Source organism: Uranotaenia lowii, chromosome 2 (genome assembly GCF_029784155.1).
Source record: "Uranotaenia lowii strain MFRU-FL chromosome 2, ASM2978415v1, whole genome shotgun sequence".
Lineage (NCBI taxonomy): Eukaryota > Metazoa > Arthropoda > Insecta > Diptera > Culicidae > Uranotaenia > Uranotaenia lowii.
In genome coordinates, this window is record NC_073692.1 from 42710890 (window position 1) to 42729585 (window position 18696).

General features: G+C 37.1%; 2 protein-coding genes across 4 annotated transcripts; both read left to right on the forward strand.

Moving 5' to 3' along the window:
• The first annotated feature begins 2489 nt into the window (after window positions 1–2489).
• LOC129746416 (uncharacterized protein K02A2.6-like) lies at window positions 2490–8233 on the forward strand. Of its 3 annotated transcripts, none has more exons than XM_055740063.1 (3): window positions 2490–2798; window positions 3024–5325; window positions 7573–8233. In XM_055740063.1, exons 2-3 carry the CDS (start codon window positions 3721–3723, stop codon window positions 7846–7848), a joined length of 1881 nt encoding a protein of 626 aa, XP_055596038.1. In that variant the 5' UTR covers window positions 2490–2798; window positions 3024–3720; the 3' UTR covers window positions 7849–8233. The 3 variants fall into 3 exon arrangements, with proteins under 3 accessions (XP_055596038.1, XP_055596035.1, XP_055596034.1); XM_055740060.1 differs by having other exon boundaries at window positions 3024–3624; window positions 5129–8233; XM_055740059.1 differs by having other exon boundaries at window positions 3024–8233.
• A 1498-nt stretch (window positions 8234–9731) lies between these two features.
• Window positions 9732–14076, forward strand: LOC129748385 (chorion peroxidase). Its single transcript, XM_055742988.1, has 5 exons — window positions 9732–10656; window positions 10749–10906; window positions 11554–12884; window positions 12955–13510; window positions 13574–14076. The coding sequence occupies exons 1-5, from the start codon at window positions 10508–10510 to the stop codon at window positions 13906–13908; spliced, it is 2529 nt and encodes an 842-aa protein (XP_055598963.1). The 5' UTR covers window positions 9732–10507; the 3' UTR covers window positions 13909–14076.
• The last annotated feature ends 4620 nt before the right edge of the window (window positions 14077–18696 follow it).

The following is an 18696-nucleotide window of genomic DNA, read 5'->3' on the forward strand; positions in this document are numbered from 1 at the left end:
TGTTTTATTTGAGATATTGAGAGATTTTTAGTTCGTATGGATTGCTCGGAGTTTTCGTCAATATCAGCATATTTTTCTGTATCCATACATAAACTTACAAATAGTGAAACAAGTTTTTGTCAAGCAAAAATGTCGACAAATCAAAGGAAAATTTCCTTTGACTTTGGGATAAACATTTCTCATTTCCTTTATCAATGTCAGCAATAACTTGAAAAAAAATTGCTTTTTCATTTCATTTTAACAAAACCTTATTCCATTGATTCAAAGCGATTTGATTGAATTAATTGAAGAATTGTTTCAATTGAGCTTTTTTCCTCGTTGTGTAGTCATGTTTGCTTTTAAATTAATGTAATCCTGGTAGAATAGTTGAAATCATTGTTCTGTCAAAAAGAAGATTCGTAAAATTAATTTTAAGACAATTAATCGTGGAACTCAAAACTTATGCAATTTTTCTAATAAAATGGGTTTTTTCTTCTCAATTATTGAGTGTCTGCAATGAAAGTGTTCCAGTTTTAAATTTGCTCCTACACCGGTGGGGAGTGGGTGTTTTAGCCGATTCTAAAATTTCAAATTGTGCTTAAACTGGTATACTTAAAACCAATATTTACGCCTGAACCGTTGGGAGGGCCCTAAGACAGTTTTACGATAATTTATCAAACTTTTTCGGCCGGTCGAATGCAACACGCTGCGAAACAATTTTTCGGTTTGACGTTATACCGTATTTTTTTTCACCTGGAGGCAAACTAGAGGCAACCTAGGTTCGCTCTAACTGCTGTCATCGTGCTCATTTATTGCTCGAGAGGCAACCTAGGTTCGCTCGAAAAAGGGACGGAGTCGCCCTGAGAAAAAAGTCAGTTTTGCGAGAAGTTCACCAATACTCTCAACGTTGTTGTCAAAACATTAAACAGCTGTTTTTGGCTGAAAACAAAACAGTTGAAATAATGAACGGGCAAATGATTATTGCCGCGATTTTGAACCTCTCAGCCAAGCAAAATCGTATTGCTGATCCACTCTTTTTTTCTATTTCTGCGATAGCTGATTTGGGCTCCCGTAGGGTACCACTGTCAAAAAAATTACATTATTCAAGAAAAAAATGAGCATTGTTCTACATAAGGATTATTTATCGACTGAAATTAAATCGGATGAACAAGCGGAAAACATTTAAAGATGATTTAATAAAAAGTTGTCAAACAAACATGTATACCAAATATTATTATCGGATTATCTATTGTTTATAAAACAAAAAAATGTGTTTGCCTTGAGCTTGGTCAATCAGCGGTCAAAATCACGGAAAAATGAATAATAAAAAAACTGTTTGCGATGGGGTCAATCAGCGGACAAATTCACGAAAAAAAAAAAGCTGTAGTTGTTTAAATAAGTTTAGAGTTCGACGACACGGTAGCGATCATTCATTGAATGTTGGATTTCGTGCTATGTTTTGCAGTCGGAGTTATCCGTATAAAGTTTAACTGAAAAGCGGTTAGCGTGTAGAAAACCGACAGATTTTATACTGATTTGACAGATCGCACAAGTTTCGCAGTTATGAGTGTGCAGTCCAATTTTTTGCGATGCGAATGGTATTATTTCCTATAATAGATCATTATCCGTACACAACTCCTTTTTTTAACTTCTCATATACGATTTGTTACATTTTAACGACAGCATAATTGAATTCGACCAGCATATAAAGTATCAAAGACGCATTTATCGCATCAAAAATCTTCGTCATGCCAAATTCGTTAATTCTCAGGCTATGGAAAAATGTGTTTTCAATAGTGTTCAATATTTTTTGTTTTGTCTGGGATTTTAACGCTCGTAATTAATTCAATCTCAATGAATTCTAAGAATAATAATATTTCATTCCGATGACTTCATGTTTTGTCCTCTCTTGCAAAATAATGATTTGAAGATTGATTCAAGAATTTACTTCTTAACTTTTCAATGAAATTAGTGAGTAAGAGTGAATTTTTTAACTGTGTTTACTGCTCCGGCTAGCCTACCGCACGGAAGGCTACCGTCGCTCGATTAGAAATTTTCCCAGTAACCGCAATACTATCTTCAGTCCAGTGCAATCCGGACACAAAAAACGGCAATCCGGATGTGAAGAACCGAATGAAGAAATCCAGAAGGGAGAACAAAACGACAGCTGCATGTAAACATTGCGCTCGTTCTCACGCACACCTACGTATGGAATAACTCGAAACCCGAAACTTGCTTTTTTATTCTGACGGTTCTAGAGCCAAATCCGGAATCAAAAAAAAATACGCCATTGAAAAAGCCGGACGCGTGAAGGCGGCAAAACAAACATGTATGCCAAATGTAAGAAGTGCTGCGCATGTTTTTTTTTTCTTTTTGGATCTCTGCAATTATAGGTTAATATAAGGTTAATATAAGTTAACAGTTAACTATTAACTGTTAACTGTTAACTTTCAAGTAAAAAAAACAATTCTTGAACATTAAGACAATAGTTCACATTTTAGTATCCCTATACTTACCCAATTGTACATAAATAATTATAAGCGTAAATCATCTCGAGAGAGAACTCGAACGAGAATGAAAAGAATAAACGATCATTGAAGATCAGTCTAAGTCTAGCCATCAGTCAAGGTGGAGGCACACGAACTTAAACTATTTTCTTATTCTATTTCGGAAACCCCTTATTCAACCCCTATATTTAAAGTATTATTACCAGTCCAAAATCATAGTTTACTAAAAGTAATTAAAGTGCGTATTCAAAAGTGGCGACGAGGAAAACGGGAGCTCAAACAAAATCTGTTGGATTTAAAGAGTGAGCAAGCGTAAGTAAGACGGTGTACTTGAAAACCTGAAAAGAAAAGATAATATAAAGGTTAGAGTTGCTGTTGAAGCGTAAAACTGCGCATAAAGAATATTGGTTTTGGAAAAAGACACATATAATTTAGCCAATTTTGTGTTGAAATTGATGTCAAATCAATAAAAGCGGCTTGGATTTTACACCGCATGGTTTCTTTGTGCTAATTTCTTTTGTATCTTTTCTTCCACAGTTCTTATTTTCTTCTTTGCTCCGAGCTACCAGTTTCTCGGCACCACTGGAATCGAATCGGTTTAAGTTTAATCTCCATCTCATAAAACGCTTACGTTTGAAAAGTGAGAGTCACCCGCAGGAGAGAAATTGGTGAGTGTTCTCATCCTCATCACCGAGCAATAAAAAAGCTCCGAGAAAATAACCGGTGAGAGAGCACGAAAACTGACAGCCGGTGTTGGTGAGAAGTGAACCAGAAAATCATTTCTGATTGACTGCGGTGAGAAGCGGTTCGGTGGAAAGTACACTTGTGCAGATTCGGTACGATTGTGGATTGCGACAATTAAGACGATAATTGGTTTGCTTGATGACAAGTACTGGTGTGGTACAGTTTTATTTTGCATCGGAGGATTGCTGTTTGTTGCTGCTGTGCATTTAGTTGTGGATGAAGTGGTCCGGTACGGACTGTTGTTGAATTGCGGTGCTCCGAATTTGGTTGTTGCTGGAAAGGTCTGGGACAGACTGCTGCTGCTGTTTGCTGTTGTTGTTGCCTGCTGTTGTTGCTACTATCGGTTCACGTTGCTGCTGTTGTGGTCTGGTACGGGCTGCAGGGCAGGAGACAGGTTTGTGCTGAAAAAGAAAAAAAAACCGTGAGTACTTATCTTGAATTGATTGCATTGTATACTGACTATTTTAGAAAACCTTACTCGATATATTTGATGATGGCTGGAATCATTGGTTCAATTGACCACTACAGGGTTGGCAGACCGTTTGCCAATTATGTAGAGCGATTCGAAATACTTTGCCAATTGAATCTTGTTAAGCCAGAAGTTAAAAAGTCGTGGTTTATCTCGTTGAGCGGGGACGATGTGTTCGACGAGATAAAGCTACTTTTCCCTAAAAAAGACGTGAATGATTTGACGTACGACGAAATAATTAAAAAACTAAAATCGCGTTTTGACAAATCTGAGCCGGCGTTAATGAATCGTTACAGATTCAGCAAACGGGACCAAGGTCACACGGAATCTGCTGAGAACTTTATTCTAGCAATTAAAATGCTTGCTGAAAATTGTAACTTTCGCGAATTCAAGGATGAGGCTATTCGCGATCGGTTAATTTTTGGTTTGCGGGATAAAGAGCTTCAGCATAAGTTGTTGATGGAAGATGATGTGACCTTAGAGGCTGCGGAAAAGATGGTAGTTAGCAACGAGTTAGCCGTAGAAAGGGCCAAGGTGATTGGGGAAAGTTCAGGAGGCAATGTATTTTCGATAAAGCATCGTTTGGGAAGAAAGGATGAGCGTTATCCATACCGTAGAGATGTTGCGGGGAGATATCGGTCAGGTTCTAGAAGCAGAAGTCGGGATCGGGGAGATAATTACCGCTTTGTTCCGGGTAGTCGACCTCGAGAAGATAGTAAGGATAAATATGGTTACAATTCGAGACGTGATAAGAGCGAATGGAATGGGCACAACAATGCGATTTGTAACAATTGCAGGGAAAGGGGACATATACGAAAAAACTGTCCTTTACTTAATAATGGAGCTAGATACCACACTAAAGCAGTCAAATTTGTGGAGCAGGAGGTTCAGCAACAATCTGTTGTTCCATTTGACAAATTCAATAGACTGAATTTGCATGCATCAAGTGACGATTCAGACATCAATTGTATGAAAATTGAAAGCAATTTTAATGAACCATGCATGATACAAGTTTCGATTGAGGGCAAAAATCTATCAATGGAAGTTGACACAGGATCGGCAGCTTCGGTCATAAGCGTTCCTTTGTATAGAAGGTTTTTTAATAATTCCACAATTAACCATTGCTCAAAGAAACTGGTTGTCGTAAATGGGGCAAAGTTGACTATTTTCGGACAGATTTGGGTAGAAGTTCAAATTAACAACATCAAAGCAAAACTTAATTTGATCATTTTACAAAGTGATGTTGATTTCACACCGTTGTTTGGCAGAGACTGGATTGATTACTTTTTTCCAAATTGGAAATCCAGTTTTGTAGGATCAGCATGCATCAATAATTTAAACTCTGAAGATCAACACAATGCAACAGTATGTATGTTAAAACAACAATTTTTAAAAGTATTTACAGAAGATTTTTCTACACCGATTGTAGGACACGAAGCAGATTTAACTTTCAAATCATATCAACCAATATTTCGTCGTGCATACGAAGTTCCTTACAAAATTAGAGATAAATTTAATTCACATTTGGATATGTTGGAAGAGCAAGGGGTGATTACTCCCGTAGGCGCCAGCGAGTGGGCGTCACCAGTGATTGCGGTTATAAAAAAAGATGGTAACATAAGAATGGTAATTGACTGCAAAGTTTCTTTGAATAAAATTTTGATTCCAAACACTTATCCTCTTCCATTGGCGCAGGATATCTTTGCGTCTTTGGCTGGTTGTCAAGTTTTTTGCTGTTTGGACTTAGCTGGTGCTTACACTCAGCTGCAATTATCAAAACGTTCAAGGAAATACGTAGTCATAAACACACTTAAAGGTTTATATACTTACAATCGACTTCCACAGGGAGCTTCTTCTTCTGCCTCTTTATTCCAATGTTGTATGGACCAAATTCTTAAGGGATTAAATAATGTTTGTTGTTATTTAGACGACTTGCTGATAGCAGGGAAAAACTTTCAAGATTGTAAAGACAAATTGATTCAAGTCCTTGGACGACTTGACAAGGCTAATATTCGTGTTAATTTTAAGAAATGTAAATTTTTCGTTAAATCTTTACAATACCTTGGACATTTAGTTACCGATAAAGGTTTATTACCTTCTCCTGAAAAACTATCGACAATATCAGAAGCTAAAGTTCCAGAAAACACTACAGAGTTAAAAGCATACCTTGGACTCATAAATTACTACAATAAATTCATACCTCACATGTCTGCTAATTTAAAATATTTGTACGAGCTACTCAGAAAAGATGTAAGTTTCAAATGGACTCAACAATGTGAAAATGCTTTTCAAGATAGCAAGAAAAGTTTATTAAATGCTAAGTTGTTGACTTTCTACGATCCTAGTAAACCACTTGTCGTGGTAACTGATGCTTCGTGTTACGGCTTGGGGGGAGTTTTGGCACAGATAGAAGATGGTCTGGAAAAGCCAATATGTTTCACGTCATTCTCTCTCAACTCTGCACAAAAGAAGTATCCAATACTGCACCTAGAAGCTTTGGCTCTGGTGTGCACTATTAAAAAATTTCACAAATTTCTTTTTGGACAACCTTTTAAGGTATTCACTGACCATAAGCCCCTTTTGGGAATATTTGGAAAAGAGGGTAGAAATGCAATATATGTTACAAGACTCCAAAGATATATCATGGAGCTCTCAATTTATAATTTTGAGATTGAATATCGACCTGCTTCGAAATTGGCAAACGCGGATTTTTGTAGCCGATTTCCATTGCAACAATCAGTCCCCAGCAGCCTTGACGGAGAAAATGTCAATAGCATAAATTTTTCGACAGAATTTCCTTTAGATTTCGCTTTGGTTTCAAAAGAAACAAAAAATGATAAGTTTATGTTGGAAATTTTTAAATATATTGTAGAAGGTTGGCCAAGAAAAGTGAACAACAAATTTAAAGATTATTATTCTCAAAAGGAGAAATTACAAATAGTTGACGAAGTGTTACTGTTGGATGAGAGAGTAGTAATTCCCTCACTGTTGAGGCCAAAAGTTCTGCATATGCTGCACAAGAACCACGGAGGCATGATAAAAATGAAGCAACTGGCTAGGCGGACAGTTTATTGGCCAGGGATAAATCCAGATATTGAGGATTTCGTTAAAAGTTGTAATATTTGCACTAGGATGGAAAATGTTAAAAACCCAAAAGAAAAATCATCATGGATTCCTACTGTACGTCCTTTCAGTAGGATACATGCGGATTTTTTCCATTATAATGGCAATGTATTTTTACTGATAATAGACAGTCATACGAAATGGCTTGAGGTAGAGCATATGCGTTATGGGACTACTGCCAAAACTGTCATAAAAAAATTTATAACCATGTTTGCTCGTTTTGGACTTCCGGATGTGGTGGTTACTGATGGTGGTCCTCCTTTCAATTCCTATGAATTTACGGATTTTCTTAAAAGGCAAGGAATTCATGTATTAAAAAGCCCGCCATATCATCCTAGTAGCAATGGTCAAGCTGAACGTCTTGTCAGAGTAGTGAAGGATGTTTTAAAGAAATTTCTGCTTGATGATGAAACAAAATCTTTGGACATTGACGATAGATTGAGTTTGTTCCTAATTAACTATAGGAATACTTGCAACGGAACAGAAGCAAATTTTCCATCTGAGCGAGTATTTTCGTATAGACCTAAAATGCTGATGGATTTAATTAATCCAACAAAAACATATAAGCAACATTTAGAAAAATCTTTTGTTGAACAAAAGGTTTTAAATAATGAAAAAGTCATCCCTCCAGACCAATTTGACAACTTGAGGCAAGGGGATAAGCTGTATTACAAGAACAATCATCTACATGATGTGCCTAGATGGTTGGACGCAATTTTCATCAAGAAACTAACAAGGAATATTTTCCAGATTGCGTTGGGGAGGCACGTAACTACAGCACACAGGCATCAGCTGAAAATGGCCTACAAACCGAGGAGAATGAGTCGGCTGTTCCTACCAAGTTCTGACAATCAGAATGACAACAAAAAGCGAAGGCGAGATTCTTGCGACGAGGAACCAGCATTCCGAGGCTTTCCGGATGGACGATTTGTGCATGACGCGGGGGCCCCGACCACAGATCGACGGTTTGTTCACGAAAGGAGCCCGATCGTGACGAGGTCCAGGAAAACAAGACTCATTGATTAAACCTGCAATCGAAAAGTTGTACTCGAAAGTATTTCGAGTGTTCGAAATTATATTCAAATATTCAGCATGTCATGCTTTCAAATTTTGTATTATCATGATTAAAATTCCTGTAAGAATTTTCTAAAAAAGGGAGAACTTTAGTATCCCTATACTTACCCAATTGTACATAAATAATTATAAGCGTAAATCATCTCGAGAGAGAACTCGAACGAGAATGAAAAGAATAAACGATCATTGAAGATCAGTCTAAGTCTAGCCATCAGTCAAGGTGGAGGCACACGAACTTAAACTATTTTCTTATTCTATTTCGGAAACCCCTTATTCAACCCCTATATTTAAAGTATTATTACCAGTCCAAAATCATAGTTTACTAAAAGTAATTAAAGTGCGTATTCAAAACACATCTGAAATTGATATGAATTTTTTTTCGCCGTCACCGTGGCCTAGAGGATAGCGTTCAAGTCTTCCTGAGCCAGGGGTCATGAGATCGAATCCCGGTCACGGTATAAAGAAGTATACTCTTTCTGTGGGCTGATGGTTTTAGCATTTGATGTATTCTAAAAGGAAAAAAAAACCTTTTAATACTTGTTCAAACTCTCTGACAAGGTTTAAAATAGTTTTTTTTAAATCCTATGGTACGGTTTTTTCGCAAGCTTTTCAATCCCAATATATTTGGGAAGCGTACATGCATTTCTATTTTATTTTTTTGATGATTCTGGTTGGTATCATGAAAGATTGGCAAGTTGAATCACTGATCACACTCTGACATGACACTTAGAACAAAAATTCAACCATTTTCTGTCTAATTTATTTTGTCAGATTTTGTAGGTACGGCAAACCTAAAAAATGAGACAAAAAATGCCCTGTAGGAAAAATGTACATGTTTAGCCCGATTTTATCGCAGAAATTTCCTGTTTTTTTAAAGTTGGGTGGCATTTCCTAACTGGGATAGCATTTCTTCAAATCGATAGATGCGCACTCTTGAATCGATTTTGCGTTCTGTTGGAAAAATTATCCAGAAAACGAAATCGAGGGTCCAGTCAGTATGGTCAGTTGAATGTTGAATTGGCACTTTAAGATGCTTTTTTCAGTGCAATTTAATACTATTCAATCCTAATTTATTTTATGCCGTTTGATATAAGAAATCATAATTAGCTACCTGTTGATAAATAAAAACTACACCATTAATTAACAATTGTTAATCAAGATTGATCTTGATAAATATATTTTTGAAATTGTATTTATATTTGAAGTTTTGATATTCTGCTCACCGGTTTAAGGAAATTTCAAGAAAACATCAACGAAAGACTTTTAAATAATGATTATTGTTAGGTACCTAATGAAAATTACAATTTCTGCGGCTTCTGATTCAATTTAAAGGTTTAATGGTGCTAAGGAAACGTCTTACTAGCATCCCTGCTGTATGCTAGTTACTCAACTTACATGCAAATTCTTTAGCTTGAAACCGACCTTGTACGCAACTTTCCGCGGGAATTCAAATTTCTTTGAGGCGTACAGCATGTTGCAGCATGTGTAGCAAAGCAACTTTTTATATTATTGTTGTTTTAAAAAGATAAAAAAAACCACATTTAGAACATCCAAAATGTTTCCCAGCTTATAGCAACAAGAAGGTTAGAAATAATTTTTTTTTGTATAACTCTCCAGGGAGCTTGGTTTATAATCAGGTTCTGAATGCATGAGCAGTTATCGAAAGAAATCAGAGTGAAACCTTACAAGAAACATTCTTCAAGTCAACTCTCTTCGGTCGTTTTTTATGGGTGATGGCACTCGCCGTTTGATTCTTTTTTCATTCATTTAAAGGAAAAAGAGTATACGAACAAGATGTGGAACTTTGCCTTTTTCTGGCTACAGGAAACATGAAACAAGTTCCGTTTTCATAGTGTTTAGGAGAGTTCTTCCCGATTCGGAAGCCAGTTAAGGCCGAAGGAAGTGTGGGGTGTGAGGACGTTCAAGTTGTATGGCAAATTGAAATTTCGATGTGGGAGAAACACTTGATACGTTTGGCGAACACCGTTGAACGTGTATGAACTAGAAGCGTAAGAAAATGAGGAAATTCGATCATGCATATAGTTATCGACTTTTCGATTTGCTTTCAAACGCAGCACATGCCTCACAATGCAAGAGAATTACAACCGTGGTGTTCCAGTTAACACAAAATAGTTGTTCCATTTCTCGTGAACTGTATGTAGTTGTAACGAAGAATCGATTGGAACAACTCAGGGAAAACAAAACTAGGTATGCGGCAGGGATATCGGATGTCATACTTGATTCAGGAGGGTTTCTCGTGCTGTCTGGTGAACCGCACTTTGCACTCACGCTGTTTGGAGGTTTCCACAAGCGAGGCTGATTTTACTGGTAGGATCAGTCAGTCGTTGTGTGGCGGCCGGCAAAGTCTTTTCGGTTTGATTAAGGATAAGATTGAATTCGGTTATACCACAACTGTAGTGAAATTAATGAAGTGAATTTCAGTGAATATGCCAAACTGTTATTAAATTTGAAGTTATTTTATTATTTAGAATTTTGGGATTTATCTTTCTGTGGAGTATTGTTTTCGATTCAGAAATTCCATAGTTTTACCCATCCTATAAAGTGAGAACATATAAGAAACATCTAGAAACCAAACCATTTGTTTCCTGAAATGACGGATGAACGAACGCCATTAACTTTGGGACCACCGCCCCCACTGGATACGGATGATCCCGGATACATTCATCATGTCAAAAGTCACGAAACGTATCGGGAGCGGCAGGTGAAAACCTTTCAGTGCTGGATCTGTTCGGCCATCTTGTAAGTTATCGAACTTTTGGGGACGAATCCAATCGCAATTTGGAAGGTTTCTTCTGAGAAAGCAAATACTTAGTCCAGCCTTTCACTTACAGGGGGGCTTTCATGATTGGAATCATCATTAGCCTGAGCTACATAATTCTGGGCGATCCGGTTCCGTTTAGCAACAGCACCGATCAGGATACCGCGAATGTGACTCAACCATCGGCTGGTTTTCCGGATATTTTTAATCTCATTAGCTTCCCATTGAATGGTAAGATCTATTTTGACTTTATTGAGCATGGTTACATAAACCACGAGATGTCTCTTATGATGAACAAAAGTTGAAAAACAAATATTGATATTTAATAAATACAGATTAATAGACGAATCAAATTTTTAAGTCTCGGATTTGATTGAAATTCAGGAATTAGATTTAAAGACTCCAAATTCAGATTTAGAAATCAAACTTGCAATAAATAATCAGATTCAGAATTCAGAATTCAGATTCAGAATTCAGATTCAGAATTCAGATTCAGAATTCAGATTCAGAATTCAGATTCAGAATTCAGATTCAGAATTCAGATTCAGAATTCAGATTCAGAATTCAGATTCAGAATTCAGATTCAGAATTCAGATTCAGAATTCAGATTCAGAATTCAGATTCAGAATTCAGATTCAGAATTCAGATTCAGAATTCAGATTCAGAATTCAGATTCAGATTTCAGAATTGCGAAGAAAAGAAAGTGCTAGAGTTTATAAAAAAGTGTGATTTGAGTGATATTTGATGGAGACTTTAGGAAAACAAATGATGAATTTGTACCGAATCGCGCAGCGCTTGCGAAATTTCGCCTGATTTTTGAGTCAGGCAAATCATTGCCATTCAAGTGTGTAGAATTTTCATGCCTTAACTCTTTTTAGATGAGCCAATTCCAGCTTGGGACGCTCCGAATGTTACCGATCAGGAGTTAGCGGACGCCATATCTGAGGGGGAGAAGGCACTCGGTGACAAAGAACTGCTGGAAGAAGCGCTAACGGCTCCACCAGTAAACTCGCCAACATACCGACATCAGCGGGCCGTCAGTACGACCCTAGCTGCTAGACTGGCATCGAAAATTGGCTACGTTGAGAACAAGGCCACCAAAGCGATTGCCAAGAAGTTTAACATCGGCAAACGTCATCGCCGGTGGAGTATTGGAAAGGGTCCAGCCACAAAAGTGATTCATCAGAACGAAACACAGAGATGCGATTTCAACGCTCGATATCGCAGTAACAACGGAACGTGCAATAATCAGAAATACCCTTTCAGTTATGGAGTGGCGTTGATCCCCTTTCGACGTCAGCTGACACCGGACTATGGAGATGGCGTTTCGAGCCCTCGAACCAGTGCTGATGGGAAGGAGTTGGCTAGTGCTCGTCAGGTTTCGATAGACATTCATCGGCCATCGTACCATAGCGATCCAAATTTTACCGTAATGTTGGCAGTCTGGGGACAATTTTTGGATCACGACATAACCTCGACGGCTTTGAATCAGGGTGTGGGTGGAAAAGCAATAGAATGCTGTGATCCTGGACAACCTTTACATCCGGAATGCTATCCAGTGCCGCTTGGCCCGGGTGATCCTTACTTCCATGAATACAATCTAACCTGCATGAACTTTGTTCGCTCGATTCCGGCACCAACAGGGCATATAGGACCACGCCAACAGTTGAATCAGGCAACTGCATATATTGACGGATCTGTCGTGTATGGATCTGATGATGCCAAAGTGCGAAGATTACGTACAGGTCGAGAAGGCAAACTACGTATGCTGACTACACCGGACGGCCGAGCGTTGCTTCCAACATCTACAGATCCGAACGATGGATGCAATGAAGAGCAGATGAACGCCGCCGGAAAGTATTGTTTTGAATCCGGAGATGAACGTGCTAACGAAAATCTTCATCTTACTTCGATGCATTTGATCTGGGCCAGGCATCATAATAGCTTGGCAGAGGAACTGAAAAAAGTCAACCCTGACTGGGACGATGAGCGTTTGTTTCAGGAGGCGAGAAGAATTCTTGCCGCGCAGATGCAACACATAACCTACAACGAGTTTTTGCCACTGATTATCGGGGCAGACAACAGTGAAAAGATGGGTATAAGTCCGGATCCAGAAACTGATAAAGACTCGTATAACGCAACCGTAGATCCTTCTATTGCCAATGTTTTCGCAGCGGCAGCATTTCGGTTTGCGCACACTCTTCTTCCTGTGAGTAGTTCTTTAAATTTTTGTGTATATTGTTATTCGGGTCTCATAGAGATATTTTTCTCACCAATAGGGTCTGATGCAGAAGACAAGGGATCCAACTTCGTCCCGTTCCGGAATAGAGCTCCACAAAATGCTCTTCAATCCGTACTCCCTGTACGGTAAAAGTGGCCTCGATGATGCAATCGGTGGAGCCATGAGTACCGCACTGGGTAAGTACGATCGCTACTTCACCAGTGAGTTGACGGAGCATCTGTTCGAGAAACCATCGGATCTGTTAACCGATCGACCCTGTGGGCTGGATTTGGTTTCGCTAAACATTCAACGCGGTCGGGATCATGGGTTACCTTCGTATCCCCACTGGAGGAAGCACTGCCATCTACCGCCGGTAGATAGTTGGGCACAGGTCGGTGAAGCGGTTGATCCGGGATCGCTGGAACAGATGCGTAAGATTTACCAGCAGCCAGAAAACGTCGATGTTTATTCCGGCGCGTTAAGTGAACCTCCCGTCAAGGGAGGAATCGTAGGACCATTGCTTACATGCCTGATCGGGGACCAATTTCTTCGGCTTAAACAAGGTGATTCATTTTGGTACGAACGCCGAAAAGGTCCTCAACGGTTCACGAGAGGTAAATTTTTCTTGGAAGTTTCATGCATATTTTCAATTTTTTAAAACTGACTTCATCCCTCAGACCAGTTGCATCAAATCTACAATACTCGATTGTCCAGCATAATATGTCGCAATTCTGACGCCATTTCCCACTCTCCAGTCTATCTGATGCGAAAGGTCAGTGAAATAAACAATCCGGAGCTGCCATGCGTTGAGCTGGATTCGTTCGATTTCGAAGTATTTCGAGACAGAAAAGGTGCACCATCGGCTAGGGTTAAGGTACCCAACAGCAAGATGAACGTTGTGGTGAGGCCACTGACCACGGTTAAAAGTATTACTGGTGCTGAAGTTTTAACAGAACCCAACGCTCCTTTTACCACTGATTCTGAGCCTATGACGAGTACCGTTGCTTCATAATTTGTGTAATTTCAAGTGGTAGATTTAACTGTCGATGACAAAATGCAATAAAGCGATAAAAATATTCTTTATTGAAGAGTGCGTCATAATCAGTGAGCTTTTGTTAGGAAAATAAATAAAAGGATAGAGATTCTCCAAGTATGGTTTTTTCTAGTCCTTTTAAAATGATATCTTGAGTTAATTTTTATTCATCCCAATATTACTTGAGACACTTCTTGGACATTGGTAAAATTAAATGAGTACCGGACAAACTTTAACAAATGCAAAAACAATTACAATTGAACAGGATGACAATATAGATCCTATGCTTTGCTCTAACACCTGAGCCCGGCTTAGTATTCAATCAAATCGAATGAACTTAACAACAAGTCTCGCGTGCGCTTCCATTACGTCGTATCTTAAGGATTCAGAGAAAACGGCTGCCAAAGTAAGGAAAATAATTTCAATATTTGTATTTCTTGTCTAGAATATGTTGTCAAGACAACATATATTCTAAATGAAAAAAAGTAGCAACTTATTTATGTCAGTGTTTGTACTTTTTTGTAATAAAACTGTTTGTGTTTACATTTTGTTCCAAACGACGCAATGAAAGCTCACGGGAGAAGTAGGTAATGTATTATGGAACCTAGGCAGCACCATCAAACAAATAAAGAAAAAAAGGATTGTTCAAAATCATCTCATACTAGGTATATCTATCTGAGAATGTCTCCGACCTTAAAGTCGCAATAGTCCTATTTGCCGCTGGTAGTGTTCGTGATATTATGCTGGTTGTTTCATCAACACTTTTCAGTTTTGGGAACATAAACCTCAAAAATGACCATGTTTGTCGACCGGCTGCCCGTTTTTAGTAACGAAAGTTTTTGAGGTTAGTTGTCCCAACTCATCTGTACACTCTTAGCAAGTATGCGTAAGAAACGTCAAAAACAACTCTATATTGTTCCAGACACATATCGGTGCCATTTTTTGGCATCACCGGTACTACATCCGGTACAACACAAAAATCTGACAAATGAAAGGCAAAAGCTTATTACTGTAAGTTTGTTTGCGATGCTTTCAGTTTTAATTCGACGGTGTTTCAAATGATAATGGTGTAAATGATTTTCAAATGAAAATCAAGATCTGCAATTTCAAACGAGAATGAAAATTGTTATTTTTATGTAATTTTTTTTCAATTTAGTTTATTTTTGTGTTTTGTGTGTTGTGTTTCTATTTCACAAAGGAAATGAACCAAAAACTTGAAATTCATTTAATATTTCTATTAATTTTTGAATAAATGAAGAAGAATCTATTTTACAAAAAACCAAAAAATTCTTAAAACTTAAAACTTTTTTTTCCATTTTGACAGCTTGATTCTGTAAAAAACGTTATAATATATATTTTTAGACTAATAATCAACTTATTTGAAGATTTTCAACTAGGCATGAAAATGAAAGCAATCATTTTCAAACGATTTTTTTTCTTTCATTTGACTGTTATGCGGACCGGTCTGAATGTTTTGTTTACTGACTTTCGTAGCAACCTGAAACTTATAAGTTTTCATTTGGCGGCAAAAAAAGTTATTTGATTGTGAACCTCCAAAGCAGTCCAGTTTCAAATGATTGAATGAATATTGGAGACCTTGATAAACACCAGTGGGCCTTCTCATTGCCACAGTTCCAGTCTATATCATGAAATTATTCAAAAGCTATGCTGTCGATTTCTTGCTGACCCTAATTTAACAATTGGTGATTGTGAAGTGGCTCAGTGCTGAAAATCTTGAAGTCGTCGTCGGTAAAGAAAACCCTGTAACATATCTAGTATCCCTGCATCGTCAAATACATTTTAAGGTATATGGTATATAAGGTATATGAGCACCACACATCTCACCCCTTCTATTATTTTTCCTTGTTTTAAGTTTCATCTAACTAGTATTTCTCTAGAAATTTCTTAACTAGTTGTATCTCGATAAACTAACTAACCGAACAAGAAATGTTCTCTGCCATGGGATTGGCTGTTGGAAGTAGTGCTGATCGCACGCTTTTAGGAGAGTCGATATGAAGTGAATTAATCTATCACTTAGCATTACCATTTTATTAAGTTGTTGTGTAAAAATGAAGTTCTTTTGATTGCACGCATAAATTTAATCATATATTAAGCTTTATCGTGAAAGAAGGCATTTTAAAAATATATCTAAGCAATAATTATTTTTGTATCCAGGAATTGTGATCATGAATATCAGTTCGGCATGCGCGTGTGTGTGTTACGTCTATGTAAGCTAGTTTTGATCTACTCAAAAACTTTCATCGAAAATGAGTGACGCAAAAAACGCCCACGGTGGCACGGTGGTGCTTCTTTAAGGAATCCTTATTATACGAAGTTATAAGTGCAGCCTGGTACTTAAACCATAAGGGTGACATCCCAAGCTTTATGCTTAGCTCTTATGCTCCAAAAATCTCTGGTTGAATCTTCATGGTTCAACGGTTGAAAGATCTTCGGTTTATCTTCAACACTTATCAATGTATTGAGTTTCCTTTGAAGATGAGTGAATATAATGGTGATCTGGTATTGTGGTAGTGTAAGTATAGTCCAGCGGTAAATGTCGGAGTTATAAACACATTTCTAAATAATGTGTTAGTGTAGATAAGCACTCAAGGATTTACAGTACCGTTCATATGTGTATAGAAATTGAAAGCACGCGCACTGTCACTTCGACTTTGAACTTCCTTAACTTTTTACTCTGATGTTATTTTTTGATTAAATTTCCTCCGTTATATAGATCAACTATCACACTGTTTTATCACAAAAAATGAGCTTTCTAAAGTTTGTGTAGCTTGAGATAAATACAGTAATTCTACGAAAATCGGACTTTTTGAACTTTTACCATTCAAACTGCAATATCTCAGAAACTACGCTACACTTTTTATTGAAATTTTTCAGAGTCAATGTTGAAATATGAAGCTAGCATGTCTGAAGTTTTTGAAAAGTTCTATCGATGAGATCAAAAGTTACGCGAGGTACAATATTTCAGGCATGAACCTAGAAATGCGATTTCTATAGAATTTTGTACGAATGTTATCATAGTAAAAGCCTATTTTATGTTTAACGACCAGTAAATCGATTTCAACCAAAAAATAAAAACAATATCGCGAGATTATGATTTCAAAACACAAATGGATCATTTATTCCCTTTTTTTCTTCTCTTCATTGCTTTAGCCATACATTTTTTGACTGATTTGTGGATGCAAACGATATTGTTCTCATGAATCTTCCAAAATTCTATAGAAATCGTATTTCTAGGTTCATGCCTGAAATATTGTACCTCGCGTAACTTTTGATCTCATCGATAGTACTTTTCAAAAACTTCAGACATACTAGCTTCATATTTCAACATTGACTCTGAAAAATTTCAATAAAAAGTGTAGCGTAGTTTCTGAGATACTGCAGTTTGAATGGTAAATGTCAAAAAGTCCGATTTTCGTAGAATTACTGTATCTCAGGCTACACAAACTGTAGAAAACTCATTTTTTGTCATAAAATCTTGTGATAGTTGATCTATCTAACGGAAAAAATTTAATCAAAAAATAACAGCAGAGTAAAAAGTTATGGAAGTTCAAAGTCGAAGTGACAGTGCGCGTGCTTCCAATTTCCATTCCAATTATGAACGGTACTGTATATGGTTATTCCATATCTTGGAAACATCGTTGGTCTTGTAAGTTTAATTTCAACAAGATCGAGGTAAGCCTTTTCAAACGACCAAATACACTTTGAATGTGTAATTATTTAAGTTCTAAAATGTGAAAACTGGATTCTTTGAATTCTGATATACTGTGGTATTAGCTCCTTCAAAGAAGAGTGCGTTCAAATATATCTGGTACTCTTTAGATACAAATACCAGTGCTCATTTCTATATTTGTATATGATCGAAACAAATGTGACCGTATATTAATTGGACTGGAAACTCGATCGTTTTATTAGCAACCCATTTTCATTTCTTTTCATTTTTATGTCTCCGCCAATAACCACAGAGTTTTGAACCTGGTATATGGGGATTTTTTTTTATTATCTGACGGGTTTGCGCCGGGGGTCTTCCAATTTTCCCCAAAATTGAAAATTTGGTTCATTTTTGCTACTTAAAAACACATGTATTTTTTCAGATTTCTAACATTTTTATTTTTTGAGTTAGCTTCGGTTAGATTTTTTTGTAAATAAAAAATAACCATTTTTCAAAGCTACATAACTCTGATATTTTTCAACGGAAATTATAAAATAGCACATCAAAATGCATTGAAATTTTATCAGCTTTCTAAATAGAATAGTTACAAAAAATTAAATAATGGCCTTCAACATGAAATGTTGTAAATAAACTTTAAATGGCGTCTAAAAGTACCGTCTGCACCACCGAATATTTTGCAAAAAATACCATTGTATAGTTCAATTTATGATGCTACTTTCATCTGAAGACACCAAAGTGGGCCATCAACTCCTTGAAGAGTAATAAGAAAGAATGAAATAAATCTGAAATAATGACAATAAATCTCTTTTTTTGCGACGAAAACAAACAATGGTCGAACAACTGCACTCACATATGGAGGAAGCGAGCACTTCCACCAACATGGAAACAAAAGAACTTATCAAAGCAGGTAAAAAACACTACTTTTTTGTGCTTTGTAGACTGCCCCTACACGCATAACAGTCCGATATGAATTTTCGTCATATTTATTAGGTCAACATAGGGCTTCAAAATAAAACACTTAGAAAAAAGGTTTTGTTCTTGAAATTTGAAAAAAATGGCTATCTTATATGAAATAT